At 43.7% G+C, this 26,876-nt stretch overlaps 2 protein-coding genes across 2 annotated transcripts in view; both read right to left on the bottom strand.

Moving 5' to 3' along the window:
• Positions 1 to 26,876, bottom strand: part of IFNLR1 (interferon lambda receptor 1) — a 425,551-nt gene that overhangs the window by 93,715 nt on the left and 304,960 nt on the right. The gene's annotated exons all lie outside the window — the stretch shown is intronic.
• Positions 695 to 6,043, bottom strand: LOC138503160 (uncharacterized). The gene is made up of 3 exons (XM_069622684.1): positions 5,989 to 6,043; positions 4,962 to 5,815; positions 695 to 4,859 (listed from the first exon to the last, which is right to left on the bottom strand). The coding sequence occupies exons 2-3, from the start codon at positions 5,130 to 5,132 to the stop codon at positions 2,955 to 2,957; spliced, it is 2,076 nt and encodes a 691-aa protein (XP_069478785.1). The 5' UTR covers positions 5,133 to 5,815; positions 5,989 to 6,043; the 3' UTR covers positions 695 to 2,954.

Here is a 26,876-nt window from a genome sequence, read left to right on the forward strand (position 1 = left end):
CATTTATTTGACATCAAATGTTTATAGAATATTCAGCGTTTTGCATTTTTATTTGCTCTCGATCCAAATTAGTGCGTCTTGAGGCAAGCAATGTCCGTGTGCAGTACACCGGGTCTTAGAGCATCTCACAATACAGCGTCACAATTCGGAATGTGAAACCGTGGTTTAAAAGCAAACGGCAAGATTGTACATTTGGCAAAGTACATTTATTGGACATCAAATGTTTATAGAATATTCAGCGATTTGCATTTTTATTTGCTCTCGATCCAAATTAGTGCGTCTTGAGGGAAGCAATGTCCGTGTGAAGTACACCGGGTGTTGGTTTACGATAACAATAAGCTCTTCGGTCGCACTGATAATCGCATGGCTGTTCCAACAACGAGGCACTAGGCCACCACAACGGTAGGCATGTTGCATCTAACCGTTAGTACCGCGTAAGGGCATACTTGTACTTGGCGATCGTCCCATAAAATGGTCAGGGTGGTAACGTTGTTCACGCGGAGAAGCAACTGGCGGCTGTAGAAGCCGTCCACCGGTGTCTGGTACTCGTGACACAGACAGTAGTGAACGACGTACCTAAAAACATAAAAAATGAAATTAGTTTCACCATCGGATCCTTATTAAAATTATTCATTTCATAGTTATGACAGCGCTACTGGGTGTACACAAGTGTTTAAAGGCGTGGCGAGGCAGGGAGGGGGTGGGGGGGAGGGGAGTACAAGGTAAGTAGCATAAAATAATAAATAAATAGGGCCAGCTGGTGGCAAGTGCAAGGTAAGTGCAGAACAAGTGCTGGGAAGGGGGGGGCTGTACGATACTGAGACAGTCCCCCAGTGCAGGGGTTTGACAGGGAGGCAGTGCAGGTGGAGAGTGGAAGGGCCCAGGACCGAGGTCGCAGACAGTGGACCAGTTGTAGCAGGGGAGAGGGAGAGAGAAAGCAGAAGCAAAGTCGAAGGTTTTGAGGTGCTTCCGTAAACGGAGATGGTTCTCAAGAAAGGGTAGAAAACAATATGCCACATAGAACGAACAAGTACAACTGAACCCGTCTATAAAGCCACTGTATAGTAATTAAATTGCGGTATAAACTCATCAAAAGTTACTTACATTATATTTGCATTTTCCATTTTCTCTCTGTGTAGGGCAGAACCGAAAAACCACTCCTTCTATGCCGAGGTTACTTATTCTAATGAACGTGGCTCATCGTTTCGTTTCTGAAATTTTATTCATTATCTTTTCTTAGTCTTTCGGGATGGTCCCGGCCTGTCAAGGTCAAATCACAATAGAACCTTATACTGGGTCGTGGGCCGTTCCGCCACCCGAGCAAAACATCAAAGCAGCTGACCTTCACTGTGAGCGAGCAGACATTTCTAGTTTGCTAGCTACAGTTAGTGTAAGGGCATCTTGTCTGCGTGCCTTTTTTTTTTTTTTACTGTCCCTATGGGTCGGCAATGTGTTTGTAATACGGAAACATTCTATAATTTTTGTAAAAATGATTTATATTACTGTTTGGTTAATTTAATGCGCAAATCAACAAGGTTCGAGAGACACATTGCATGTACACTGAGCAATGACTTTTATTTACACCTAATACATAGCTACACATATGCAATGGGCCTGCAACATGAGGAGACTTGAGAGCAAAGTCACAGGTGACACACGGGTGGTTCGCACTACTGCACGGTGAAGGGAGGGGCGAGGGTGGAGAGACACATTGCATGTACACTGAGCAATGACTTTTATTTACACCTAATACATAGCTACACGTATGCAATGGGCCTGCAACATGAGGAGACTTGAGAGCAAAGTCACAGGTGACACACGGGTGGTTCGCACTACTGCACGGTGAAGGGAGGGGCGAGGGTGGAGAGACACATTGCATGTACACTGAGCAATGACTTTTATTTACACCTAATACATAGCTACACGTATGCAATGGGCCTGCAACATGAGGAGACTTGAGAGCAAAGTCACAGGTGACACACGGGTGGTTCGCACTACTGCACGGTGAAGGGAGGGGCGAGGGTGGAGAGACACATTGCATGTACACTGAGCAATGACTTTTATTTACACCTAATACATAGCTACACGTATGCAATGGGCCTGCAACATGAGGAGACTTGAGAGCAAAGTCACAGGTGACACACGGGTGGTTCGCACTACTGCACGGTGAAGGGAGGGGCGAGGGTGGAGAGACACATTGCATGTACACTGAGCAATGACTTTTATTTACACCTAATACATAGCTACACGTATGCAATGGGCCTGCAACATGAGGAGACTTGAGAGCAAAGTCACAGGTGACACACGGGTGGTTCGCACTACTGCACGGTGAAGGGAGGGGCGAGGGTGGAGAGACACATTGCATGTACACTGAGCAATGACTTTTATTTACACCTAATACATAGCTACACGTATGCAATGGGCCTGCAACATGAGGAGACTTGAGAGCAAAGTCACAGGTGACACACGGGTGGTTCGCACTACTGCACGGTGAAGGGAGGGGCGAGGGTGGAGAGACACATTGCATGTACACTGAGCAATGACTTTTATTTACACCTAATACATAGCTACACGTATGCAATGGGCCTGCAACATGAGGAGACTTGAGAGCAAAGTCACAGGTGACACACGGGTGGTTCGCACTACTGCACGGTGAAGGGAGGGGCGAGGGTGGAGAGACACATTGCATGTACACTGAGCAATGACTTTTATTTACACCTAATACATAGCTACACGTATGCAATGGGCCTGCAACATGAGGAGACTTGAGAGCAAAGTCACAGGTGACACACGGGTGGTTCGCACTACTGCACGGTGAAGGGAGGGGCGAGGGTGGAGAGACACATTGCATGTACACTGAGCAATGACTTTTATTTACACCTAATACATAGCTACACGTATGCAATGGGCCTGCAACATGAGGAGACTCGAGAGAACAGACAATCAAATTACAATCATTTAAACCGTGATGTGTATTTCTCAATGAGCTCTGCTTTAGGTGGACATGGAACAGAGGCAATGTTGGGTGGCAATGCAGTTGTCCCCTGCATAGGTTCGTTCAACACTCCATGTATGTGCCTATCGAGGACATCTACGATAAGTCTCTCAATAAACTCATATTGCATATCCTCAAACACTGGTTTGATCACCCATTGTTTACTTCTTTTAGTGAAGGCCTTATTGTAGCGAAGCTTCCCTAAAGTTCCGGTCGTCCTACTTTGTTGACGGCCAACATTGTGGTTATGTGCCAAGACCGCTAGAAGAGTCCGATTGATCATGCCTTCCATGCCAAAATGCAACCTTTTGGGCCTGTACTTTAGGCACATATTGTGGAACACCTCCAAATCTCCTGTGTGGCAGAATTCCGTGAGTCCCCTCAAATCTCTTGTTATAGCTTTATCAAATACAATCTTTTCAATGGCCTTGTGAGTGGGTGATGAAGGAATCAACCACTTCTTCTTCCGTGCCTCCTCTGTGGACAAATGGCCATGTTCACATTTGTGGAAATGTTCATTGGTCGACCATCGATGTACGTTGCTGCAGTGCAACATTACTGACCGCCATTTTTCCAGTAGAATTTCCAACGACCCTTCGCATGTTTTTGAGCTCCACCAAAGATGGTTGCTGATTGACTTGGACCACTGCGAAATACCTTGCGTATTTTTTTTTTTTCCTGCAGCCGACAATTTCTTATTGATTGTTTTTGCAAGATGCCATACGTCAAATTGGTGATTTATATTTTTGTACTCTTCTCTCATTGTCTTGGCAATTGAAACGTGTCTGTCCGTGGCTATCAGGTCGATCACCATTCCCCGCGATTGTAGTTCTTGCAATGATGCTACAAAGCCAACTTTCTCCATGGCCACTGAGGATGTACTTTGTGACACCTGCACGACCACCGAACTCACAATTTTCTTACTTTCCATGTCCTGAAAGTGGTAGGTGCAGTACTTGGCTGAAAATCCTGGGCTGTCGCACTGTCCATCACCGGCTAGCCTGAAGCGTTTGCCCGCGAATGTACTTTCCATTGACATTTTTTCCATTCTCCATGCTTCGCTGATGGCTGGAAATAGATAATCGGTTTGGTATTTGTAGAACTGAGTTTTCGCAATGAAATGGATTCCCACAAACTGAAAGAAATACTGTAACTTTTTAAAACTTGAACCACTAAAAAGTGCGGCCGCTGCACAAAGTAGATTGCCTGCTGGCAGTTGCCCCAGCATGGGTTGTGCAGACCATGAGAACGGATGATATTGTGTACAGGTGGCATGTATTTTAAGGTTAGTGCCTCGAATTGCACGAGTCACATTAATCAATGGCTCCCCACATACTTCTCCACCAACCCAATGCCCACATTTCATCATCATAATAATATCCATCAAACAGCTATCGAATACAATGAATTTGGCCTCCTTCCTTATACTGTCACTCTGCATCCCAGCTGGTTCGGCCTGTAACGTTGAGGACATGTCACTCACATGAAAGGTACAATCTCTGATATCGTCTTCCGCTATGCTGAGTGATATTGATGGTGTTTCATTGTCGTCCATTTCACTCTCTTCTGCAACAACTGTTCCTTGGCCGGAAATGGGAGAAAAAAACAATGTTTTCAACTTTCTCGCCCTCTTATTTTTTGCGGGTGTGGATTCTGTGAATTGATCTCCGACTGCATCCAAACTACCAGGAGGACATTCACTATCAATGGCTGGTGGTGGTATAGCTCCGTTGTCAATCAATTCATATTCTTCCCATTGGCACGATGCATCTCCAGTCTGAAGTCCCTGCCAAAAGGTTTGACAAGCAACATCTCTCGTTCGCTTCACTGTCTGTGTAGATCGAGTTCTTACACCCACTCGCAACTAGAGGACAGAATAGAAAAGGGATGTTCAGTTTAAACACAACTTACAGTATTGAACTATTGACAGTGAAAGACAACATAATATAGTGAACAGGACACTAACCTTCTTTTGCTTTCTTTTCTTTGAAACTTTCTTGCCTCGAACTTCAACATCTGGACGCTGTTGCTCCGACTCGTGTGTGCAGGTCTCCACTTCCTCTCGCGCTGCAACGACTATATTTTCATGATAAGCACATCCATCACTCACTGATGCTCCATCGACTCCCTGAAACATAGAACTTTCATTAGTATGTATAATAATATTGAAAACACAAAATGTACTTGGGGACCAATACCCATACGTACATCTCAATAGCAAAACACCAATGAACGCATTGTGTAGAACATTCAAACGACAATAGTTCACGCATTGTTGATCTAGTTAGATGGAACTGTCAAGATCCATACCTCGGGCTCCGCATAGACTTCCATTGATGATATTATTGAAGATGACGCTTCAGCAACTCCCTGAAACACAGTAATTGCATTAGTATGGTTTTCTATTTTGTTAAAAAGAACATAAACTTTGTGCAGGCGTCAACGGCTCATCTAAATAGTCCTGCACAATCTTTGATGAGTTGTCTAAAATAAAGAATGGATATCTAAATATGATTCGATTTGCTCCATCGTTGGAAGTGTCACCACCCAGAGATCTGCATCAACTACTAGGGGTGATGTTCTTGTAGAAGAAGCTCCGTCAGCTCCCTGAAACATAGTACTTGCGTTAATAAAGAAGGAAGTATAGCGGATGTAATCACGTCATATGATCTCGCTTGATCGAACTGTCAGTATCCATACCTCGAAATGCATAAGAACATCAAGGGACGCTGTAACTGCGGTGCACACTTCTGCAAGCTGTTGCGCCGACCCGTAACTGCATGCTCCCCCTTCTTCTTGGACTAATGCTCCATCGACTCCCTGAAACATAGGACTTTCATTAGTAATGAACACAATATTGAAAAAAGAAGACACATAGGAGGGCGACGACAGAAGGACATGGCTAAAAACGAAAGAAACATTGTGTGTAACAATCACGCTACAAGAATGCAAGATCTGATGATCTCCATCGATGGAACTGTCCGGAAACGTACCTCGAGCATCTGAGTGACATCTACGGTTGTCGTCAATGCGTTGGACTCCTCAGCATCTCCCTGAAAGGCAGTACTTGCATTATTTTGGATAACAATAATTATAACTGAAAACAAAGACTAGAGGACGAGTACTGTGGTGTACCATTAGGTAAAATAATTACACGATAAATTAAAACTATTGATTTACATGCCTAAAACAAGTCAGTGGCAGAATAGCTAAGTAAGATTACCCGATAGGCGCTTGAAGTGGCTGATGACTGCAATAACGACACGGATGGAGAATCTTCCGCCTTCATATTGAGTGGAGACATAAATGGGGAAATTATGGTTAGCTAATGCTACTCACACTACCGCAAGGCCGAGAGCTAAATCCGTAAACTTGACTCACCAGTGGAGGGATGTGGACGAATAGAGTGGGGATAGCGGTTGAGAGCAATTTTCGCCTCGCTCGCGGTGTTTTCTTCTTTATTAGCAATGATGTGGAGTACATGTCTGGGCTAAAGTGCCTGCTGCAGATGCGGTATCGATCACCCCTCTTGTCTGCAAAGACTTCTAGGACTCTACTTTCTAGCTCAGACGGTGGATATCCGCAATATCGGACCCATTCTCTTATCTGATCTATTGTCTTAGGGAAAACATGCATTATAGTACCTTCAGATTTATTATGGGTCTTCGAAGGGCAACCGCCAATGGAACAGGCAGGCATTGTGGAAAGTTCTGAAAAGTAAAGATCAACAATTCTCTATGAATACCAATGTGTTAAAAAATTAAATGACACATGATAAGTATTTCAATAACTTTAAAAAAATAGAAAAATATAATTTGACTAAACTCAGAACATGTGACTAGTTCCTTGCATGTACTGTCGTGAACGAAAAGAAAACATGGATGCAATTTGATGACTACTAGCAAATAGATATAAATTAAAAAATTGGACGCAAAATGATTATGGTACATGGCCTTACCTTGACGAACAAACAGTTAGATGCAGGGATCAGAGTAGTTTCTTGTCGTAGAACAGGGAGCAGTTCACAGGTTGCACACTGACGAGTTTGCTCAAAGTGGTCACGGAAGTTCACAGAGACGAAGAGCAGATAACCAGCACCTTCACGGGTTGACTAGCAAAGCGCAAAGAAGTTCTCATTAGAAATATGAAGTGGGTTATAAAGAATTCGAAACAGGGGTGTGTTTTTGAATGAATGACGTGTATTGCAGGGGGGCGTCCAGCGCGAGGGGGGATGCTTGGCAGGAGACACGGGGTCTGGAGGTAGACATGGGAACAACAGCCCATGCTCTATAGACCACTTTGAAGTGTACATGGTCTTTGGCACCTCTTGGCCTTTATCGCTCCCTGACAGCTCCACTTGCCAGCGCAAGTACCCTGGTGCGAACTGCCTTTGATAGGGCGGGGGGTGGATTGGGGCGGTGGTCGTGCAGACAAGACACAGGAAGACTCGTGAATGCAGACACACTTATGTGGATTGCAGGGGGGCGTCCAGCGCGAGGGGGGATGCTTGGCAGGAGACACGGGGTCTGGAGGTAGACATGGGAACAACAGCCCATGCTCTATAGACCACTTTGAAGTGTACATGGTCTTTGGCACCTCTTGGTCTTTATCGCTCCCTGACAGCTCCACTTGCCGGCAGCACAAGTACCCCGGTGCGAACTGCCTTTGATAGGGCGGGGGGTGGATTGGGGCGGTGGTCGTGCAGACAAGACACAGGAAGACTCGTGAATGCAGACACACTTATGTGGATTGCAGGGGGGCGTCCAGCGCGAGGGGGGATGCTTGGCAGGAGACACGGGGTCTGGAGGTAGACATGGGAACAACAGCCCATGCTCTATAGACCACTTTGAAGTGTACATGGTCTTTGGCACCTCTTGGTCTTTATCGCTCCCTGACAGCTCCACTTGCCGGCAGCACAAGTACCCCGGTGCGAACAGCCTTTGATAGGGCGGGGGGGTGGATTGGGGCGGTGGTCGTGCAGACAACACCCGTTTGCCGCAGGGCCTCACCAAGGAGAGGCCATCTAACTGAATGTAAGAGGATGGCTGCAGGATCTACTACATGGAAGGCAGGGGGGTGAGTTTATAAATACCTCACCCTCCCAGGAGAATATATGGGGGTCATCTCTGTACCCGGTGCCCAAAAAGAGGATTTATTATGATCAACCATATTTATTATTTACCTATAACCATGTTTTGTATCAATAAAATCGAACGGCTTTTTATTGCCAACGCTTCATGCCAACCCACAAAATAATATATGTATGACTGCTGCATATATGGGTTCAACGGTTATGTGGATTGAAGGTGGGCGGCCAGCGTGAGGGAGGATGCTGGCCGGAGACATGTGGTGTGACAAGGCAATGGAAGGCCATTCAACAGAGACACACTAGATTCATTTAAAAAATCAAAACAACCATTGTTAAAATATATGTTGGGCTTTATTTTAGATTTTAATTAAAATAAACATAAATAATAAAAATTACACATTGTAAATTTGAGGTTGCAAGACATCGAGGGAAAACCCGCGGTATTGTCCACTGTCACTGGGGAAATGTTGTCTAATGGCAAGTACCGCACAGGCAGGTATTACTCTCCGAACGCGGTATCCGAGCCTCCCGTGAAGCCACCAAGTGAAGCAACGATAGGCCACCAGCCTGTACCACCTGTGAAAAAGAAAGATGCAAACTGTATTAAACTGACAAAACTTTCTTATCAATGTCGATTCAGGTAAAACATGTCATTTTGCTTAGAAAAAAAATATATCTAGAAAATGCACAATATGGAACCAATTTACATGCGTTCGAATGATATGTAGATGTACTTTTATATGTGGGAGACGACCATGAAATAGTAGTGGCATCACTGACATCACAACCAGAGTATACTTACTCGTTACTCGGATTACGCGGACGAACAGTGCCGCGAAGTTCGTGCATAAGCACCATCATCATCCTCAACACGGTCCGTGAGAGGCAGGCTTCCCTGAACTCTGGCAGCTCGGTGATGCATTGCGGACTTTGCTCGCCTTCCTGCAGACTTTGCTCGCTTTCCGAAATGTAGGCCAAGCACCCGGAATTTTCACGGCAGCAGCAGTTCTCCTCCTCAGTGGGCATTAGCTCGCACCGATTGCACGTGCACCAGGTGGAGACGCCGTCCATGCGACATGGTCCAGGCTCTTCATCCGTTGACAGGTCCTCCCAACTGCCGTCCGAATCCCCATCGTTTCCGCGTGCTTCCCTTTCCAGTAGTTCCTCCTCGGTGTACTCGGGCTCGTACATGTAGGGCATTATTGTAGCCATTGTGTGGTAAACAGAGTAAAATAATTTACAGAGATGGTACAGGTGTTCACACGGGCTACAAGCGACGAAGGTAGCTGACCAGAGCACTGAAACGAGTCACAGAATACTCAAAGTAACACAGAGAGAGGAATGGAATCGAAAATCTGCTGCTGTGTGTTGTGAAACGGTCTGTTTATACTTATTGGGGAAAGAGGCGTCCTGCCATTTCCATGGCGACACGTCAATAGCTGAGGCGCAGCGATTGTTGACACGAGACGTGCTTGAAATGGGCAGTACGCGTCTGCTGATGTCAGGCTCAGGGGAGGGGGATTTGATTTAGTGCCGCAAAGGCAGGTGAGCCAGGTCGATGGGGCGAAATGATAGGATTATCACAAAATGGAGGCTGATTTCGAGTGCGATAATGGGCGAAAAGTCGGGTAAGGTCCATAGGAAAGTTTTCTACGATCTACCGATTTATGCTTACAAACACATGGCCGACCCCTAGGGACAATAAAAAAAAATTCCCGGAACTATCCTTTAATGGAAAGTTAGACAGCTTCTTTTTTTTCAGGTTTGCATTTATATTTTTTACTAACTGGTCTAGGCTAGATAGGCTTGGTTACTCATTGTGTGGACCTCCAGATGTTTTGTACTACAACTCCCACAATCCTTGGGCATGTCATCCGTAACTATGAGAGAGAGCAATGAAACGTGAGGACAGGCAAGTACTCTTGCATATAGTTGTGATAAATCGGTTATCCCCAATATCGGTCATTGAGAAGACACTTTAAGACCAGGCAATACCTAGAAGACGTAATTTCTGAAGAAGTAATGCTTCTACGTGTGGAAGATGTACAGCACTGCCAAAGGTAAAGTACCACCGAGTAAAGAAGGACATCACGCTTCTTGACTGCAAAACCTCACTCATGCCATGAGGACATGAGCAGCGCCATTTTGTTTCCACCAATGGTATATTCTTATCATGATCAGTATTTAGAGAGTGTCAGAAAATGCACTGGTAGTTTTACCACCAGCAGTAATCGCTACCAGCAGTATGCATCACTGGCAGAAAACCCAGGCCACCTGAGGTGAAATAGAAGGACGATTATTTGTATTTTCTTATTTAAAAGTGTGCGTGATCTACAAAAATAAAGCTTATACACTATAATATCACAAGTATTGTAAGAAAATGATCAAGAAGACAATTCAAGACAATAGTGAATGCAATAAGGTCTTGTAATAATGAATGGATGTAATAGAACAACAATACCTATGTCATTGCCACTAATCAGAGAAGTAATAATGGCGCAGCAGATTTTTACCACAGACGGTATCTCTCAGGAATGAGGCTTTAGCCTAACATATCCTCAAAGTGAAGAAGGAATGACGTGTTTCTGAATCTATAGCTAGAACGACTGGGAATATTTGAAGTCACACGTGCACCCATTGTGGAAATTACACCAGTATTGTAAGTGGTTTCTATTTAATGCAGATGCTGTGATATGGATTTTTGGGTCGCTGTTCAAGTACTACAGGGAAACATCCAGCTGATCCTAGTTGGAACTGGTTATTATTAATTAGCACCACAGAGCGGGGGGGCAGGGGGTTCATGGGGCCTCCCAGCTAATCAAGGAGCTTAGACTGCGGTCTTTACCTCATTGGAAATCGTGCATTTGAACCCCCTGAGCAATGGGAGGCTGGCATCTTACCTGCCGGGCACCAGGTAGGTGAGCAAGGAAATGGATAGTCTGGGTTGGGGAGAAGGTGTCACAAGAGTACTTCCCTGCAGGCACAGCTCTTCCATAATGGTCGATGACCCGCCCATGCCATCGCCCATCATGGAGGAGTCGATCCAGCACACTGGAAACACTGAATGCTCCCTCAACTATTTCTTGCAGCAGAGGGAGTTCTTCTTAGCTGGCGTTAACGAATTCCCTTTGACAGTTGTAGTGATACACGAAATTGCAACCTTGCCAATCAGGGCTTTAGATGACAGCATTAGCCGCTGAAAGCCAATAGTGTATTCAAAGTATGTGCTAAAAATGCTGACAGTAGTCTGTTGTAGCACTTCCATTATGCAGTAGTGAGCTACAAGGAATATGCAGGCCTAGTATGAAATAGGTCACATTATGCATTGTTGATAGACAGGCAGGGAGAGGGCCCCTAGCTCTGTAGCTAATAGGTATTTTTGGAGTGTTTGGAACATCATGGCACCTATATAGCGCCTAGATAGCCAGTCTTAAGCGCTATAAACACTAAGCTATGAGTGCATGCCTTTTAGAGCTTGCAGATGGGGTTAATACATCCCTGCTTCCATCTGAATATTCTGCCTTTCTAACTGTAGCCCTGCTTGGCTTCGTAAACAAATCCTGTTCCCCTGTGAAGGCCTAGTACGGCCTTGCCCACACGCTGATAAGGACATTCCAGTGTTCGCGGAGAGGGCTCCAAGGGAGGGGTAGGAGCGAGCAGGGAGCATCTCAGAGAGAGTTGGGTTTTTCCATGAGCAAGCCCATATTTTGCACAGGGAAAGTTCTGGAACTATGCGTCATGGTGACTGACAGCACGAGATTATAAAATATCCATGCACACATGACTCGGTGGGAGATCGTCCTGTGGACTTGATTCATGCACGGTCAAGTGCCCGGAATTGGCTTTGACGGTGTCCTTCAGTACTGTTTTTCTCTGAGCGGGGCGTGTACAGCTAGCTTATGAAAAGCCAAGGTCTCCCAGTGCTGATTAAAGGGACGTAAGACTGTGTTTCTCTATGTTTCTCTATATTTCTCTATGTTTCTCTATGTTTATCTAAGTTCCATGTTTCACTATATTTTGCATTGCTCTAAGTTTTATGCTTTGTAATATTCTCTAACTTGAATCCCAAATGTATATGAAATTCACTGCTTAGAATAAATATGCTAAAACTTTGAGGGTGTCATTTGTCACTAGCATGAGATCACTGCTCAGCACAATAGAACCTGTATTTTGGGCTGAATTGGGTATTTTTGCTCTCAAAGGGCTGGCCCTGAGGAAGATTTTGCCCATATCAAGACATTTGGTGGCAGCTTTGTGGGATTTGTGAAGAGCAGTGCCATGCTGTGACATGACAAATTGTGTGAGAGAACACAGTGTAGAGTGGGGAGCAGGCTGTCGCATTTCCTTGGTGGTCTCACTGCAGCTCTGAGACTTCAAAAGGCAGCAATGTTGTGTCGGCTTGCCGTGGTCGATAGCTTGTGTGGTTAAGACTCCCTTCAGTAAATCAGTCGTGACTGACTTATTGCTTGGGACTGGTGCCAGGGAGTACAAGGCGATAAACAAGCGGGAAATGGCTTTGTTTAAAGCACTCCGATGAATGGTCAAGAAAGATGTATGCTCAATTAGAAAAGAATTTTATCATGCGGTTTCCCCAGTTTAAAGTTGTAATTTGGAATGCATAGTGAGACGGAGTTCTCATCTCTATTCTGTCATGAGGGCAGGGAAAAAATAATTGCAAGGATTTGACATGCAAATTGTGAATAGTGATTTAACCATTGACTCAGCCCCAGTGTGCTAGCGAGTGGGGGCTGTAATGTTCGGAGGCGAAGGTTCGCTTTTTTGATGTATGCTTTTGAAGTGTTGGCATTCCTAAAAAATAATGAGGAAGGGGAATGAGCCATGCTTAGGAGAAAGAGTAACATCTGTGCTGAGAGCCTAAAGAGTTTTTTTTTTTTCTTTTGGCAACTGTAAAATTCCATGTGCTGGTGGTGGCGAATTCTGTTTAAAGGAAACACACTAAAATGGTTATATTGCATTTTAAGCTGTGCCATGCTTATAATGGGTGAGAGACTCACTTAAAAAGGAAAGTGAGTGAATGTTATTTGGATTTTCGATTTTTGTGTATTGATTTGAATTTGCAGAATCAGTTTGCAATGGTTTGGGGGGAAAAACAATTTATATTTTTCTAAATTGCCCCTGGAGTATTTTTGACTGTTCACATGTTATGCCATGGATTTGTGCTGTTGCCTTATAAGTGATGCATGTTTGGAAATAGTGACCTGTTGACTGTGATACATGATGAAAAAATGTTGTTGACACATTAAACAGCCCACAAGCAATATAGAGTGTGGGTTGTTCTTGCAGGAAAAAAAAAAAACGTGCAGGGAGCTGCACTAAACATTGGCATTTTTTATTTTTTAAATGCACTGAAATGAGTGGTTATATTTTGGCAATGGTACAACAGAATGAAACATCTGTGTGTGATAAGATAGCACAAAGATTTAGTGGGTTGTGAGTTCTCTTGAAAGATCGCACATTACTTTGGATTCAGCTCGTGAAGCCACAACTACAAGGTTAAAAGAAAAAAAAACGTATGCTTTTAAATGGGACATTAATCAGTTTAAAACAGGCAAAAAGACACTTTGACATTTTGCAAAATTACATGGAGTAGAATCTGATGACAAGAAAAGGGCCTCTTTTGAAAATTAGAGTCTTGCTGTGTGTGCAGAGCTTGTGCCTTGAAGCTGTCTTGGGCGAGGTGCGCGAAAGGAAGGCAAACAAAAGCAGAATACTGCACTTCTGTTTAGTGAAATGATGCTTTTCTGAGTTACTGAGCAGAAACAGTACAAGAAAGAGTTAATCTGGATGAACTGTCTGAAACGAGTGCTTTCCATTGAAGCCGCCACAGTGTAAGAGTTATAGGCAAAAGAGATAAGCCTGCTGCGTGCTCATGGCGCTGCCAGGTGCACACGAAAGATAAACAATGCCTGCATTCCTGAGGAAGGGGGTGCAAAGACAGAGAGCTGTTCAGAAGTAAAGAATTTGCCCAGTGACACTGTGGTAGGGAACAAAGGCATGCAGGATGGCAGACGGGCACATCACATCTGAACATTTACCTATGCATCTGTGAATGGGCCAAGAAAAGACAGCTGCCCATTCCAACAGACATTACTGTGCAAACCGCATTCCCATGTGATGTGATGTGATGTGATGTGAAGTGAAACGCTATTGCTGTGCAAGCTGTATTCCAGTGCTCCATGTGATGTGAACTGAAGTAAAGCGCTGTGCACTGGAGAAGAAACCTCTAGGCGCTTTGAGAAGAGAAAATACACATCTGGCAAACTGCAAGCTACATTGCCTGGGATGGAGTAACTGACAAAGACATTATGGCATTCCAGATGGAAGCAAAACTGACAAAAGTGCTTAGCCGTTTTGCAAGAGACAACATGCAGAGCGGGGCTTTGAAGGACAACATGAACACTGCACATTAGCCATGATCCAGAAGCCTCATGGCTTAGTGCAAGAATGAATGATTTGTTGAAGCAACAAAAGAAACTGACTTAGACTATTGCACTCAAAGGGGTAGTCCAAGAAAACAGCAAACCCCCTTTGAAAAAAAAGACAAGTGAAAAAAAAAAAAAAAACAGAGGCTTGGAAGACACTGCCTGTATGGAGAAAAATAAACAGCTGCTTGTGCAACTGTAAGCGGTATTGGACTGAAAGACTTTACCTTTGAAAAATGGAGTGATGCCAGCAGGGCAAACTAAATCAAGATCATGAGACACTGGAAGAAAGTTGGCGCCTGGCATTTGTGATCGCTTTGGTGAAAAAAGAAAAGCATTGTGCGACCTGGGTACTTATTATATGGCTTTGTAAAAGCACAGATCAGTCTGAGGTACCATTGACCAACTATGATTGCATTGCACAAATGAGTTTGTGATTAGGCAGTTACACCCCGTATGGTTGAGTGTAAATAAGCCCCCAGAAACATGCAGAAGGGTGATAAATAATTGCATTAGCAATGACAAAGTGTGTAGTTACCTGATGAGACTTTTGAAGATGGGGGTGGTATTATGGGAAGGGGTGGATAACGCTGATATTGAAGTTTTGATGACATCCTAACATTTCTGTTTGTATTTTGCCTAGGCAAATAACCAAGAAATAGATTGGGGGGTAGACGTGTGCAAATGCCGGGTGACACTGATCAAGGAAACAGACGCATTCTCAGAGAAAGCGAGCCACTGCGACATGCAAGTCATCTTTAAACGTGCCCTGCACCGCACTCAATGCTGCAACCTGCGAAAGGTGTCCAACAGAGTAATAACTCTTGCTGAACTGGCACGGTGCAGACTTGGCTAATTATCAAATATTTGATGCTACACATTCAAATGATTCAGTTGCTGGAAATAACTTAATTGACATGGCTTGCCCTTTCTTGTTTAAAGGACTATGGACAATGAGTTGTGGACTGTAACATCATGCACCACAAACAGCTGTGTGACACAGCAATTGAATGCTAACACATTGAAAAATGATTTCTAAATGCACTGTTGAGATGAATCTGAAAAAACGAAATGGTTTTACTCTTCCAACTGAATTGCTTTAACCAGAGATGTTTTGTTTTTTGGAAAAAAAAAAAAAAACTTCTACGTTACACGTAGGCAGGAGAATGATTTATGAATTGTTGGGGCAGCAGGATTATGCAAGCAGGAGCGTAATTTATTTTGAGATAAGATGAATGCGCACATCAAAGTCACCTGTGTGTAGGTTAAGATTCTTAATTTGAAGTAATGCTGCTAAGTGTGTGAGCTATAATTTGAAATGGTAATCTTTGAAACACTGTATACTTTTACAGCCAGTTTAAGGCAGGTAAATGAAACCATGACTGACTTGATGTTTGATTTTATGACACAGAGTGTGACACGGTTTTTGTTAAACCAACCAGTTTCATGTTTTGTGGGGACAGCTGTCTCCAGCACACTAATGCAAAGAGTCACCTTTTGATTGTAGACATTTGGAATAATTCTTTGGAAAAGCGCTACAAATGAGTATCCACATGAAATTGCTAGCGTACTGGCCTGGCACATTGTCGGGCATCTTTTGTCACTGAATGGATACGATTTGTTTAATTTGTCTAATGTGATGTTTTTTTTCTGACCAAGAACTGCAGCGAATGTTCTCGCCAAGATTTTATGGACTATAACTTGACTAAATGAATTTGTTTAATGTGATGAAACAGCCACTGCCGGATAGTAGTATGGTGTTTGTGGCTAAAGTTAATATTGTATATGGTAGATATCCCACTTGAAGAAGGGCATTCTCCAAGTCACAATAGGTAGACACTGTGAACATGTTAGATTTTCCAGTAGTAAGGCAACATGTAAATTGTAGGCTGGTAATGCACACCTCCATAATTACAGTGATACACTTAGACATAGATTTACCATGAGGCAATGTTTCCTTAGTACTACCAAGCTGCTACAAATGGAGTCCATTTCTATGGCCCATCACTAGAGTGCGCGTAGCTAGGGAGCTAGATTCATTAATTGCAGGTGCTTTATATGCTTGTGACATAGAAACTGTGCACAATAAGCTAGCCACTATGGGTTCTGATGCCAGCTCTGCTATAGAACTTCTGGCCTAGTGGGGCCCATTGATATGCCCAACACTGCTACAAGTATTGACAGCCAACTGAAGATGACAGAATTTTAGATATGAAGACATTTTTTCTGCCATAGGGCAGGTCAACAAGACTGCTAAATACACACAATGCATTGTATGGCAAACATTGTTAAATCAGCAGGTGTTGGCTTTTTACTGGGTGGGGGCGACCATCCTCCACACACTGGCACGCAGAGCTACAGTTACCAGCATACATATGGATTGAATTGCTTGCTTTTGATTGCATGAATAACCCATGCCATGCCTTGATGTAAATTAGTAGAATTGTTTTTATTTAGATAACCTGGTGCCCATGGGTTCACCTTGTTCACGAAATTAGGTGGTTTCTGGTTGGGTTCCACATACATGGGGGAAGTGTCTAGTCACACAGCCCATAGTCACGTTTGAATGCCCTGGGATCAGGGGGAGGGTAGGCCCTTAGAGTGAAAGGCTGCTAGGTTTAGAGTTAGTAACCATACATAAATGCAATAGTGCATTGTAGATTAGACTACACTGGATTGCCTTGACATTTTAACTGCATGCTGCTTTTTAACTGACAATCAGTTATACAAAATTGATTTAGGTATTTTTGTGTAGGCCAGGTTTTGGCTAGAGTAAATGTCCATGTTCACTTGGTGTAGGTATTTTTTTGTGTAGGCCAGGTTTTGGCAAGGGTATATGTCACTGTTCACTTTGTGTACATTTTTGTTTAGGTAGTGTTTTACCTTGCATGCCACGCTAACTAACCGCTAGAAGATAGTTTGCTTAAACCTTTTGCAAAGCCCCAAGGTCTTTATCACTGCACTAAATACTATATTGATAGGTATTAGTCAGCATTTGTCGCACAAACGTTGAATAGGGGTGGAATGTAGTGATACACGAAATTGCAACCTTGCCAATCAGGGCTTTAGATGACAGCATTAGCCGCTGAAAGCCAATAGTGTATTCAAAGTATGTGCTAAAAATGCTGACAGTAGTCTGTTGTAGCACTTCCATTATGCAGTAGTGAGCTACAAGGAATATGCAGGCCTAGTATGAAATAGGTCACATTATGCATTGTTGATAGACAGGCAGGGAGAGGGCCCCTAGCTCTGTAGCTAATAGGTATTTTTGGAGTGTTTGGAACATCATGGCACCTATATAGCGCCTAAATAGCCAGTCTTAAGCGCTATAAACACTAAGCTATGAGTGCATGCCTTTTAGAGCTTGCAGATGGGGTTAATACATCCCTGCTTCCATCTGAATATTCTGCCTTTCTAACTGTAGCCCTGCTTGGCTTCGTAAACAAATCCTGTTCCCCTGTGAAGGCCTGGTACGGCCTTGCCCACACGCTGATAAGGACATTCCAGTGTTCGCGGAGAGGGCTCCAAGGGAGGGGTAGGAGCGAGCAGGGAGCATCTCAGAGAGAGTTGGGTTTTTCCATGAGCAAGCCCATATTTTGCACAGGGAAAGTTCTGGAACTATGCGTCATGGTGACTGACAGCACGAGATTATAAAATATCCATGCACACATGACTCGGTGGGAGATCGTCCTGTGGACTTGATTCATGCACGGTCAAGTGCCCGGAATTGGCTCTGACGGTGTCCTTCAGTACTGTTTTTCTCTGAGCGGGGCGTGTACAGCTAGCTTATGAAAAGCCAAGGTCTCCCAGTGCTGATTAAAGGGACGTAAGACTGTGTTTCTCTATGTTTCTCTATATTTCTCTATGTTTCTCTATGTTTATCTAAGTTCCATGTTTCACTATATTTTGCATTGCTCTAAGTTTTATGCTTTGTAATATTCTCTAACTTGAATCCCAAATGTATATGAAATTCACTGCTTAGAATAAATATGCTAAAACTTTGAGGGTGTCATTTGTCACTAGCATGAGATCACTGCTCAGCACAATAGAACCTGTATTTTGGGCTGAATTGGGTATTTTTGCTCTCAAAGGGCTGGCCCTGAGGAAGATTTTGCCTATATCAAGACATTAGTTCATACACCAGCTTGCATGTCAAAGGGACCATGCAAGGCTGGGGCTTTTTGCTTTCCCAGCCTTGCTTGGCCCATTGGGGATGCTGGCCGGGGCTCTGCCAATCTGAATGTGTGAGGGGGCACTCCTGAGCCTCCCTGTACATCCAAACAGATCAATGGAGCACTCCGGCTCCTGCATTCTTCGCTTCCTGGATTTTGCTCATGGTGCATGGGACTTTCTGGAAGGCAGTGGCAAAGCGGAGTTTGGACTGGGTCTGTGTGCAGGTAAGATTTGTATATGAATTATAAAATGTGTGTAAAAATGAGTAAGTGTACAATGTATGGGTGCTCATGTGAGTGAATTATGTGTGTAAATAAGCAAGTGAATGTTGTGTGAAATTGTGTGTTTGTGCTGGGCTGGGAGCTGATCTTGGCAGGTGGGGCGCTGAGCCAACAAAAATGTGGTTGATAAAAAAAGCATGATCTGTTATTATGTGGCTAGAATGGTATTGGGGACAGACAGTCTAGCCATTTATTACTGTGGCATGGCATTTTTTACTGGGCATCTACTATAAAGCAAACATAATAAGTGTCTGTATGTTGCTAGACTGGCATTTTGTGGCAGCCAGTCTAGCCATGTCTTACTATTGTGAGGAACCTGAAGGCACCCCCACTTCTTTCCTCGATATATCCTCCTCCCAGGTGGCCAGGGAAAGGCTGTCACTATCGGATCATGACCCTGGGGGTGGATTTGCGAAGGAGGCCTACCTGGGTGGAGGAGACTTGCGGAGTGGAGATGAGGCACCCTTGGGTGAGACAAAGTATCCCACATTTTCCTTTCACCTTGAGTGCAAGGTCCCCCAAGCCTATATAGGCTATAGTCAATCTTTTCCCTACTTTTCCCATAAATAATTCCCCAAAAAACACCATTTACTGGGACAAGGCAGAGACCCACTAGAGAAATACATCCTCTCTTATTGACACACAGACATAAACACATCAATTATGCACTGGGACGAGGAGGAGGCGAGCAAGAGCAATGCAGAACTTCCAAGTCTGCAATGAGTGGCCTAGTCCTTTTCCGACCAATCAACTTGGCGCAAAGCTTAAAAGCAGCAAGAGTGGTAAAAATGGAGTCTGCTGCCGAAGCAGATCTACGGACTGCTGGAGGAGCCCAGCCCTCTCCAGGACGGTGGCATGGCAGAGGGAGTGCTCAAGAGACCAGAATGATGCATGCAGTGTGAAGCAAGACTGAAAGAAGCTGGAGGCCTGCAGCGAACAGTGGAACGGGAACCGGCATGACTGGGCAAAGCTGCAGAGTGAGGCCTGAGCTGCGAGAGAAGCATCAGTGGCAGGAGCGAAGCCACGCAGAGCCACTGTTGAGACAGAGAAAGGTGCCGCACGAGAGAGAGGGAGCTTGTTGTGGCTGAGGACCTCGCTGGAACGCCGTAAGCACCGACCGGTGAGACTGGGGCAGCAGGCTCATGTTACTTATGCAACTTTAATAAATGCTGAACCAAAGGAAAGAAACCTTTTTGAATACTGAACTGAATGAAAGCAAGAAACAAATCTATTTGAATACCGCATTGAATGAAAGCAAGAAAGAAAGCACGTTTCAAAAATGATTCGAATCAAAAGGAAGTACTGTTCAATACTGAGCGGAATGAAAGCCGTTTTGTGGAATCCTACATGGCAAAGGAACTGTGTTATTTGAGAAACCAAGTATTGGCAAGAGCCTTAAGAATAAATATAAAAGTGCAACAAGTGAAAAGTGGCAAAAGAAGCAGATGGTAAAGCATCATGAAGACGTGAAATGAGAATGAACCAAACACCACTGTAGAGTGGCAACGTCTCTACAAGGAAGAAGAGCCAATACACCTGTTGCATGACCTGTAATGGGTGGACCGTGTAGTCTGATAACTGCACCTAGACTGAGGACATCTACCAATAAAAAGGCCACTCAAAATATCTGTAAAGAAGTTTGTTTTTGAATTAAAAGAAACTTGGTATGAATTGAAATTAAGGAACTGGAAAGTAGTACCATAACTGTGTTGTAGAAAAGTCGAAAGACTTGAAAGCTTGGGTAAGGGAACACCTTTTGCATTGTGAACTGAAAAGTTAAACTTTGAATTCATTTGTCTCTTTCTACTTCATGATGCCTTTGCACTATCTGATGGCATTTTATTCTGGGCATATATGATAAAGTAAGCATGATAAGTGTCATTACGTGGCTAGACTGGCCTACATTGTGCAGCCAGCTTGATCATGTTTTCTTATTGTGGCATGACATTTTTGGGATACTCCCGATATATTGGCATAGCCAGCGAGAACATGTTTTCTTGTAGTATCATTACTGACATTATGTGCAAACAGGAGGATGTTCTCTTGTAGAACGGATGGAATATTTTGGTGCAGCCAGCATGGAAATGTATGGGCAATCCAATTGTGAACTGTCTGGCTTTTTATCCGATTTTTCGAAGAAAGTGTTCTGCATAGTGTAACATGTTAACCCATTATTCAAAAAATGCTCTAGGGAGGGAACCCCCTCAAACGCCCTTTGTTGGTTCCGGCTTAATTGCTATGCTCGGTTGCTCAGACGTATTTGTCGGAAATATGTACTACCTTCCAATTTAAAAATGTGCCATCCATCACTGCTTACCTGCTGCCTGGATGAGAGGATGGCTGCATCCTACTTCATAGGAGGCTTGGAATGCAGGAATTACCACCAGATCAATGATGTGTTCTGAGCTCCCTGATTGGCTTGGAGGACAATAAATGCAAATACAAATGTCCCAGTTTTCCATGTCGCTTTAGTTAAAAAGCCAGGATTGGCAGAAGATCTTATGAATGGCATTGAGCCATTAGTCACACTATCAGCCACAACGCTTTTGTGGACTCCGAAGGCCCATACTGGTTCTGGTGACTGGCATTGGTGAGACTCAGGGGGATAGGTGTCACCCTGAGCCAGACGATGGTGAGCACCAAGTAGTATTGGGAAGATCACCTGGTCAGCCTCTCTGGATCCCATCGCAGAGTAGGGGACAATGGCAGAACATTTGGGCAAAATAATGATGGTGACCTTAACCCTCTCAGACTCCCAACGAGCCAGGACACGACAGGCAAAGGAGCCTTGACCCTCCCTTCTGCACTTAAAACCCGCTTAGGAACCTCTCCCAACAAAGTGTCTGAAGAATTTTCTAGGGAAACCGAAAGGTGGTGGAAATCACATTTCACCATGGCGGGTCCTTAAAGAGCCAGTCACTGAAATTTCAACCGAAAAAGCATTTCTATCTCTGTTTGAGAGATAGACATACAAGTGGGTCTGCAGCATTTTACACTGTATATTGCAAGCCAGCTCTAATTCACACACGTGACCTGCACATGCTGAGCATACCACCAATTGCGCTGGCTGGTCTGTCCCTGTTTCAGGTATAGATATGCGCGTGGGACTACACTTCAAAAATACAGGACATGGCCAGAAAAGACCCTATTGTGTAATGCACACACCCTGCACTTACTCCAAACAGGTACACAGTTCTCTGCGTATATTAAAGCACACCACGTGTGTGAATTTGGGATTAAAATGCACAGAAATGTCCTCTCATTTGCTCAAATAAGCAAAGAGGTGAAAAAGGGAATCAGAACATTGAGTATCTTGCTTTGGATTTGAAGCAAACTTTCTTTGGTGCAAACGATGCATTGCACTACCGGGCATCTCCTCACTAGTGCCAAAAGAAGATTCGAGAATCTTGCCTTGAAAAACACTACCGGGGTGTCTTGATTTTCATGTGGAATGTGTCGAGGGTGTGACCACCCGTATTTTGGAAGACAGCTGTGAGTCCCGCACCGCAAGCTGCGTGTACCAACAATTGCGCTGCCAAGAAAAAAAAAAGACATATCGCCGGGTGTAAGTTGCTGGCAAGCAATAAATACATTAGTGAAAAAAGTGAACAAAATCAAAACGCACATCTTAGTGCCAAGGGCGAGTATGCGCGTCCTTTTTGTATAGACTTGATTAAAGCTCAGCAGTTAAGGGGTTAACATGGTCTCAAACATTGGGGAAAGTGCACGATTTTCAAGGGAACATGTTTTAACATTAGTATGGTCTTTCATTTAAACATACAAAACAATCCACAAGAAGATTATAAATTGCTAAATTAAAAACAATAAACGTTTATAAAAAAAACACGAAACGTGTTCCTACGAATGTGCCATGGTTGTAAACATTACTTATGCCAGACTAAAACTGGGGCACCTTGCTGCTGGAGAAAATTGAATTTTTTCAGTGGGAATCAGCTTGCAAAATCTCCGGCCACTGCAGCTCTGCCAAACAGGGCACTTTGCATCCATAGCGTGAGCGTGTCCGGAAGTGCACCGCCCTTCCTCCCATCATGTCACCTGTCATAATTTTTTGGTATTGCGTGGTGCTAAAGCACCACCTATGAGGCAAAGCTTTTGCACTGGAGTCCTTGTAGGAAGGAGATGGGATCTGAGGGGGCAGACACAAATCTTGTAAGTGTTGGTTGGCTATTTACCCACCCATTGATGCCCGTGGCCATGCTGATCCCACACACTTCCTGCCCTTTCCCAAACAAAGCACATCCTCCTGGGATCTCTTTGATCTGAATAAAAATGTCTTGGCCAAGTGTGACTTCAGCCCTTGATTTATAAGCAGTATGCATGCCCTTCATTAAAGTCCTGTTAAAAACAATCATTGGTACAGGCAGCAGTTCTGGTTTGTGTGTGTAGATTTTAGAAAGGGGTTTGCCAGGCACTGATGTTGTATGCAAAGATACGGGCAACATAGTACAGCTGCTACCATGATTGGAAGTTGGTACCATTAGGGCAGTTCCTGACAAATGCCTATTTCATGCCTACACAAAAGCCCAAACTCTTGTTACTAAGGCTTGTTACTAAGGCAATTGTCGCATATGTTTCCATATCTCCGTAAATCTGTCGCAACGAGTATCAGCAATATTTTGACCCTTTCCGCACCCTCAACTGCATTTGCTGATGTTCGGTTTGCAAAGGGAAAAACATAACGTGCCTTTGCAGTCTTCTGCAACACGACCCACCAGGGGATATTATGCGAGTGATTAGCAAAGGGTTTGAAAATGTCCGGAGGCAGCTCATTAGCGACTCGTTCTCCCTGACACAGCAAGCGCATTTCAGCAAAGGTCAAGGTTATATGGGCAGTGGGACACCCTAATTACTGTCTTGGAGGAGATCAGGTAGCCTGGAGTGTGAGATTACATTTTAATATACACACCTTCCTCGACTTGGCTCATGAAAGGTTACTGCTGTAGAAGCGAAAGTGTGAAGGGAAAGGTCAGGGAGGCAGCAGGTTATCTGAGAGCAAGTGGGGGTGTGTGTTTGTTGGTGAACTGAAAGTTGAAACTGAGCTTCTTCATGCTCTATGACAAATCGAGGGAATTTGTCCATTATCCCCATGGGGGAGCACCCCCTGTGAGGCTATGGAGGTGAGCCTGCTCTGAAACCCCCTACTTAGCGTTCGAGAAAGGTGGGACCTCACCGGGAGAGACTCCCCCTTCTGGAACAAAGACTCCCGTTCTTGTGAGGAACTCCCTAAGCTCTTCGCATTAAACGTACTATACGGGACCATCAGAAATAAAGAACAGTATGAAATCCAGAGATTTTCCTGAAGAAAAAGCCACAATATGTCATCCCGAACAAGACAGAGGAGCTGTCTCTTTAAGGAGAAGCCTCCATTTAACTGAGACGAGGGGGCACCCCGAGGAGGGTTGAAGCAGAGAGAAGGAGAGCGTAAGCAGGGGAAGCCCCTTGACAGCTTGAGAGGGGGTCAAGGAGTGAAAAGCTGGAGGCCCAGTATTCACACGCACTGGAGAGCCAAGGAGACAGGAATCCAAGTCCTTGTACTTCGTGGTAGACAGAGCACCCGTCTAATGATGCCGAAACCACACGCTGAACGACCATCAAGGTTACCCACAGCCACACCTGGTCACAGAGAAGGAGAAGACCAAGAGCGTACACCGGAGCCATTAGAGAGAGCGAACCAGAGACAAAGAGGAGAACCCGAGTGAGTGACAGTCCCAGGGACGTTTCCTTACCAACCCAGAGGTAACAGGGAGAATGAGAGAACCAGGAGGCTGATGGGGAATTGTTATACATCCGGAAAAACTTGTCCCAGTGAAATTGACGCAGTCAGGAATAGAAAGGCGATAAACTGTAATTGTAACAATGTGAGAAGGAAAACCACAAATAAACCTATAAGAGAGACCATTAAGCCTTAGATACAAATACACAGGGAAGAGAGGAACATATCTCATAAGGCAAGAAGAATGGAGTGGAGAATATCAGAAAGAGAATCCTAAGAGTGGAAATCGAAAGCCAGTAGATTCTGCAAAGGAGAAATGCTAAGTAAGCCACCTCAGGAGAGGATAACATTAATCACCAAGAACCCCTATCCCAGCTAAGAAAATAAATGCCAGAAGAATCCAAGAGGCATAGCAGTCTGGATCAAAGGATAAGACAGAGGGGAGAAGGGGATCAATTGAACATTTTGTAGAGAGAAGAGAGTAAGCCCAACAATCTACTGATGGAGTTACAAGAACTGGTACAGAATGTAATGAGAGACTATTTACAAATAGCCTATTAAAAAAAATAAAACTGTGGAGTGAAGTAGACATTCTTTGAGAAGAGACAGTCCGGAGAAGGGAGTTGGTTATAATAGTGCTAGGTTTAGGTAGAACTAGTGCTTTAAGACCAGTCTTTTATTTTTTATAGTTGTTTTAATCAAGAAGGAAATCTAGATTTTTTCAATTTACATAAACATAATAAAAAAAGAAAAAGATTCAACATAATATTTCCTTAAAATGCCACATGATACAACACATATTATCATGCATTATTTGATTAAAACATAACATACCGCGCTAATACACTGAGCATGTTTTCTCAAATAGTCTCTATCTATGGCAGTTATTATTTGCTTGCAATTGCTATCTTTCTTAGTAAACCTAGACTATATAAAAATTAAGAATAGCACATCCAACAGATTTCTTAGTTGAATGGTATAATAACTCCCAAAGTTGGTCAACGGTTACATATCGATAGCCCTCAAATAGGGGTTTCAAATGCATAATTTTTTGAGCTATTAACATGGGACATTCGGTGCAAAAGTGTTTCAACGTTTCTGGCGTTGTCTTGCAAAATTGACATTGTAAGTCACTTACTGTTATAAGCTTATGGATATATAAGACTTCCTGCGTAGGCCATGGATTTAGATGAAAGCGCAGATAGTCACGTTGTCGCGAATTGAGAAATAAGATTAAGTAACTTTCAGCCAATCCATATCGATTAATGCAAAAGGAGTTTTGTATAAACTTCCGATATTTGGAACATGCACTCCTTGTTTGGATCCAATCAAAATTCCATATTTGCTTCTTAGCTTTATCTGGGTTCTCCAGTAAGAGTTGTAATGCGATTCCCGTATTATTAATGACCTTCTGCGCTTTCCCTCTCCATGCCACAGCAAAGGAATCCAATGAGTTTAAAAGATAGTCTGAAATGAGACGTAGCAACCCAGTTTTGCCAGAAGCCAAGACGCATTTGCGGTAAAGCAAACACTTCCCATTTTTATATGGCATACAATGATATTAAGCCTAGTTCATGTCTCACTAAACATATGGGTTCTGAGGCTGGTAAAATCAATACGTGTTTCCAAAAACCCCCATTCAAATCGCGACCAGTAATCATATGATTTACCTATTGACGCTTCTGTGCCATACAAGATTACTGGGGTTAGATTTTGCTTGTAATAAACAAGAACGGCTATAATTAAAAACTTGCAGAATGTCGCTTTAATTATACGGGCTTTGGATATAGCTGTGAGTAGTTTTTGTTTCATGCGAAACTCATTCGCACTGTTGCCCAGTTGGTAAGTTACAAGGGTGCCTAGGTATATATAGGATGAAACCACCACCAAATGTGTTTCTTGAAGTGGCCACCTATACATGATAGTGCATTGTTTAAGCTTCCAAACTGCATGACTTTGGTTTTCAATATATTGATATAACATTTTTCTGGGTATAGCAATCAAGGGCGATCAATAAGGCTCGTAGGTCCTTGGGAGTCGCTGAAAATAAAATCACGTCATTAGCATAGAGTAAATATTTAACTTGCACACCATTGATTTTCGGGGAGTCAGTTATCAGCTCCTCAAAATAACATCCTACATCTGAAATAAAGAAATTAAA

This window comes from Ambystoma mexicanum, chromosome 11 (assembly GCF_040938575.1).
Source record: "Ambystoma mexicanum isolate Mex_15411 chromosome 11, UKY_AmexF1_1, whole genome shotgun sequence".
NCBI classification, from domain to species: Eukaryota; Metazoa; Chordata; class Amphibia; order Caudata; family Ambystomatidae; genus Ambystoma; species Ambystoma mexicanum.

Coding starts and splice junctions, on each gene's coding strand:
- LOC138503160 (XM_069622684.1), bottom strand. CDS start 5,132: ATGTTTCAGGGAGTCGATGGAGCATCAGTGAGTGATGGATGTGCTTAT. Junction 4,860..4,961: donor AGAAAAGAAAGCAAAAGAAG/GTTAGTGTCCTG, acceptor TCTGTCCTCTAG/TTGCGAGTGGGTGTAAGAAC.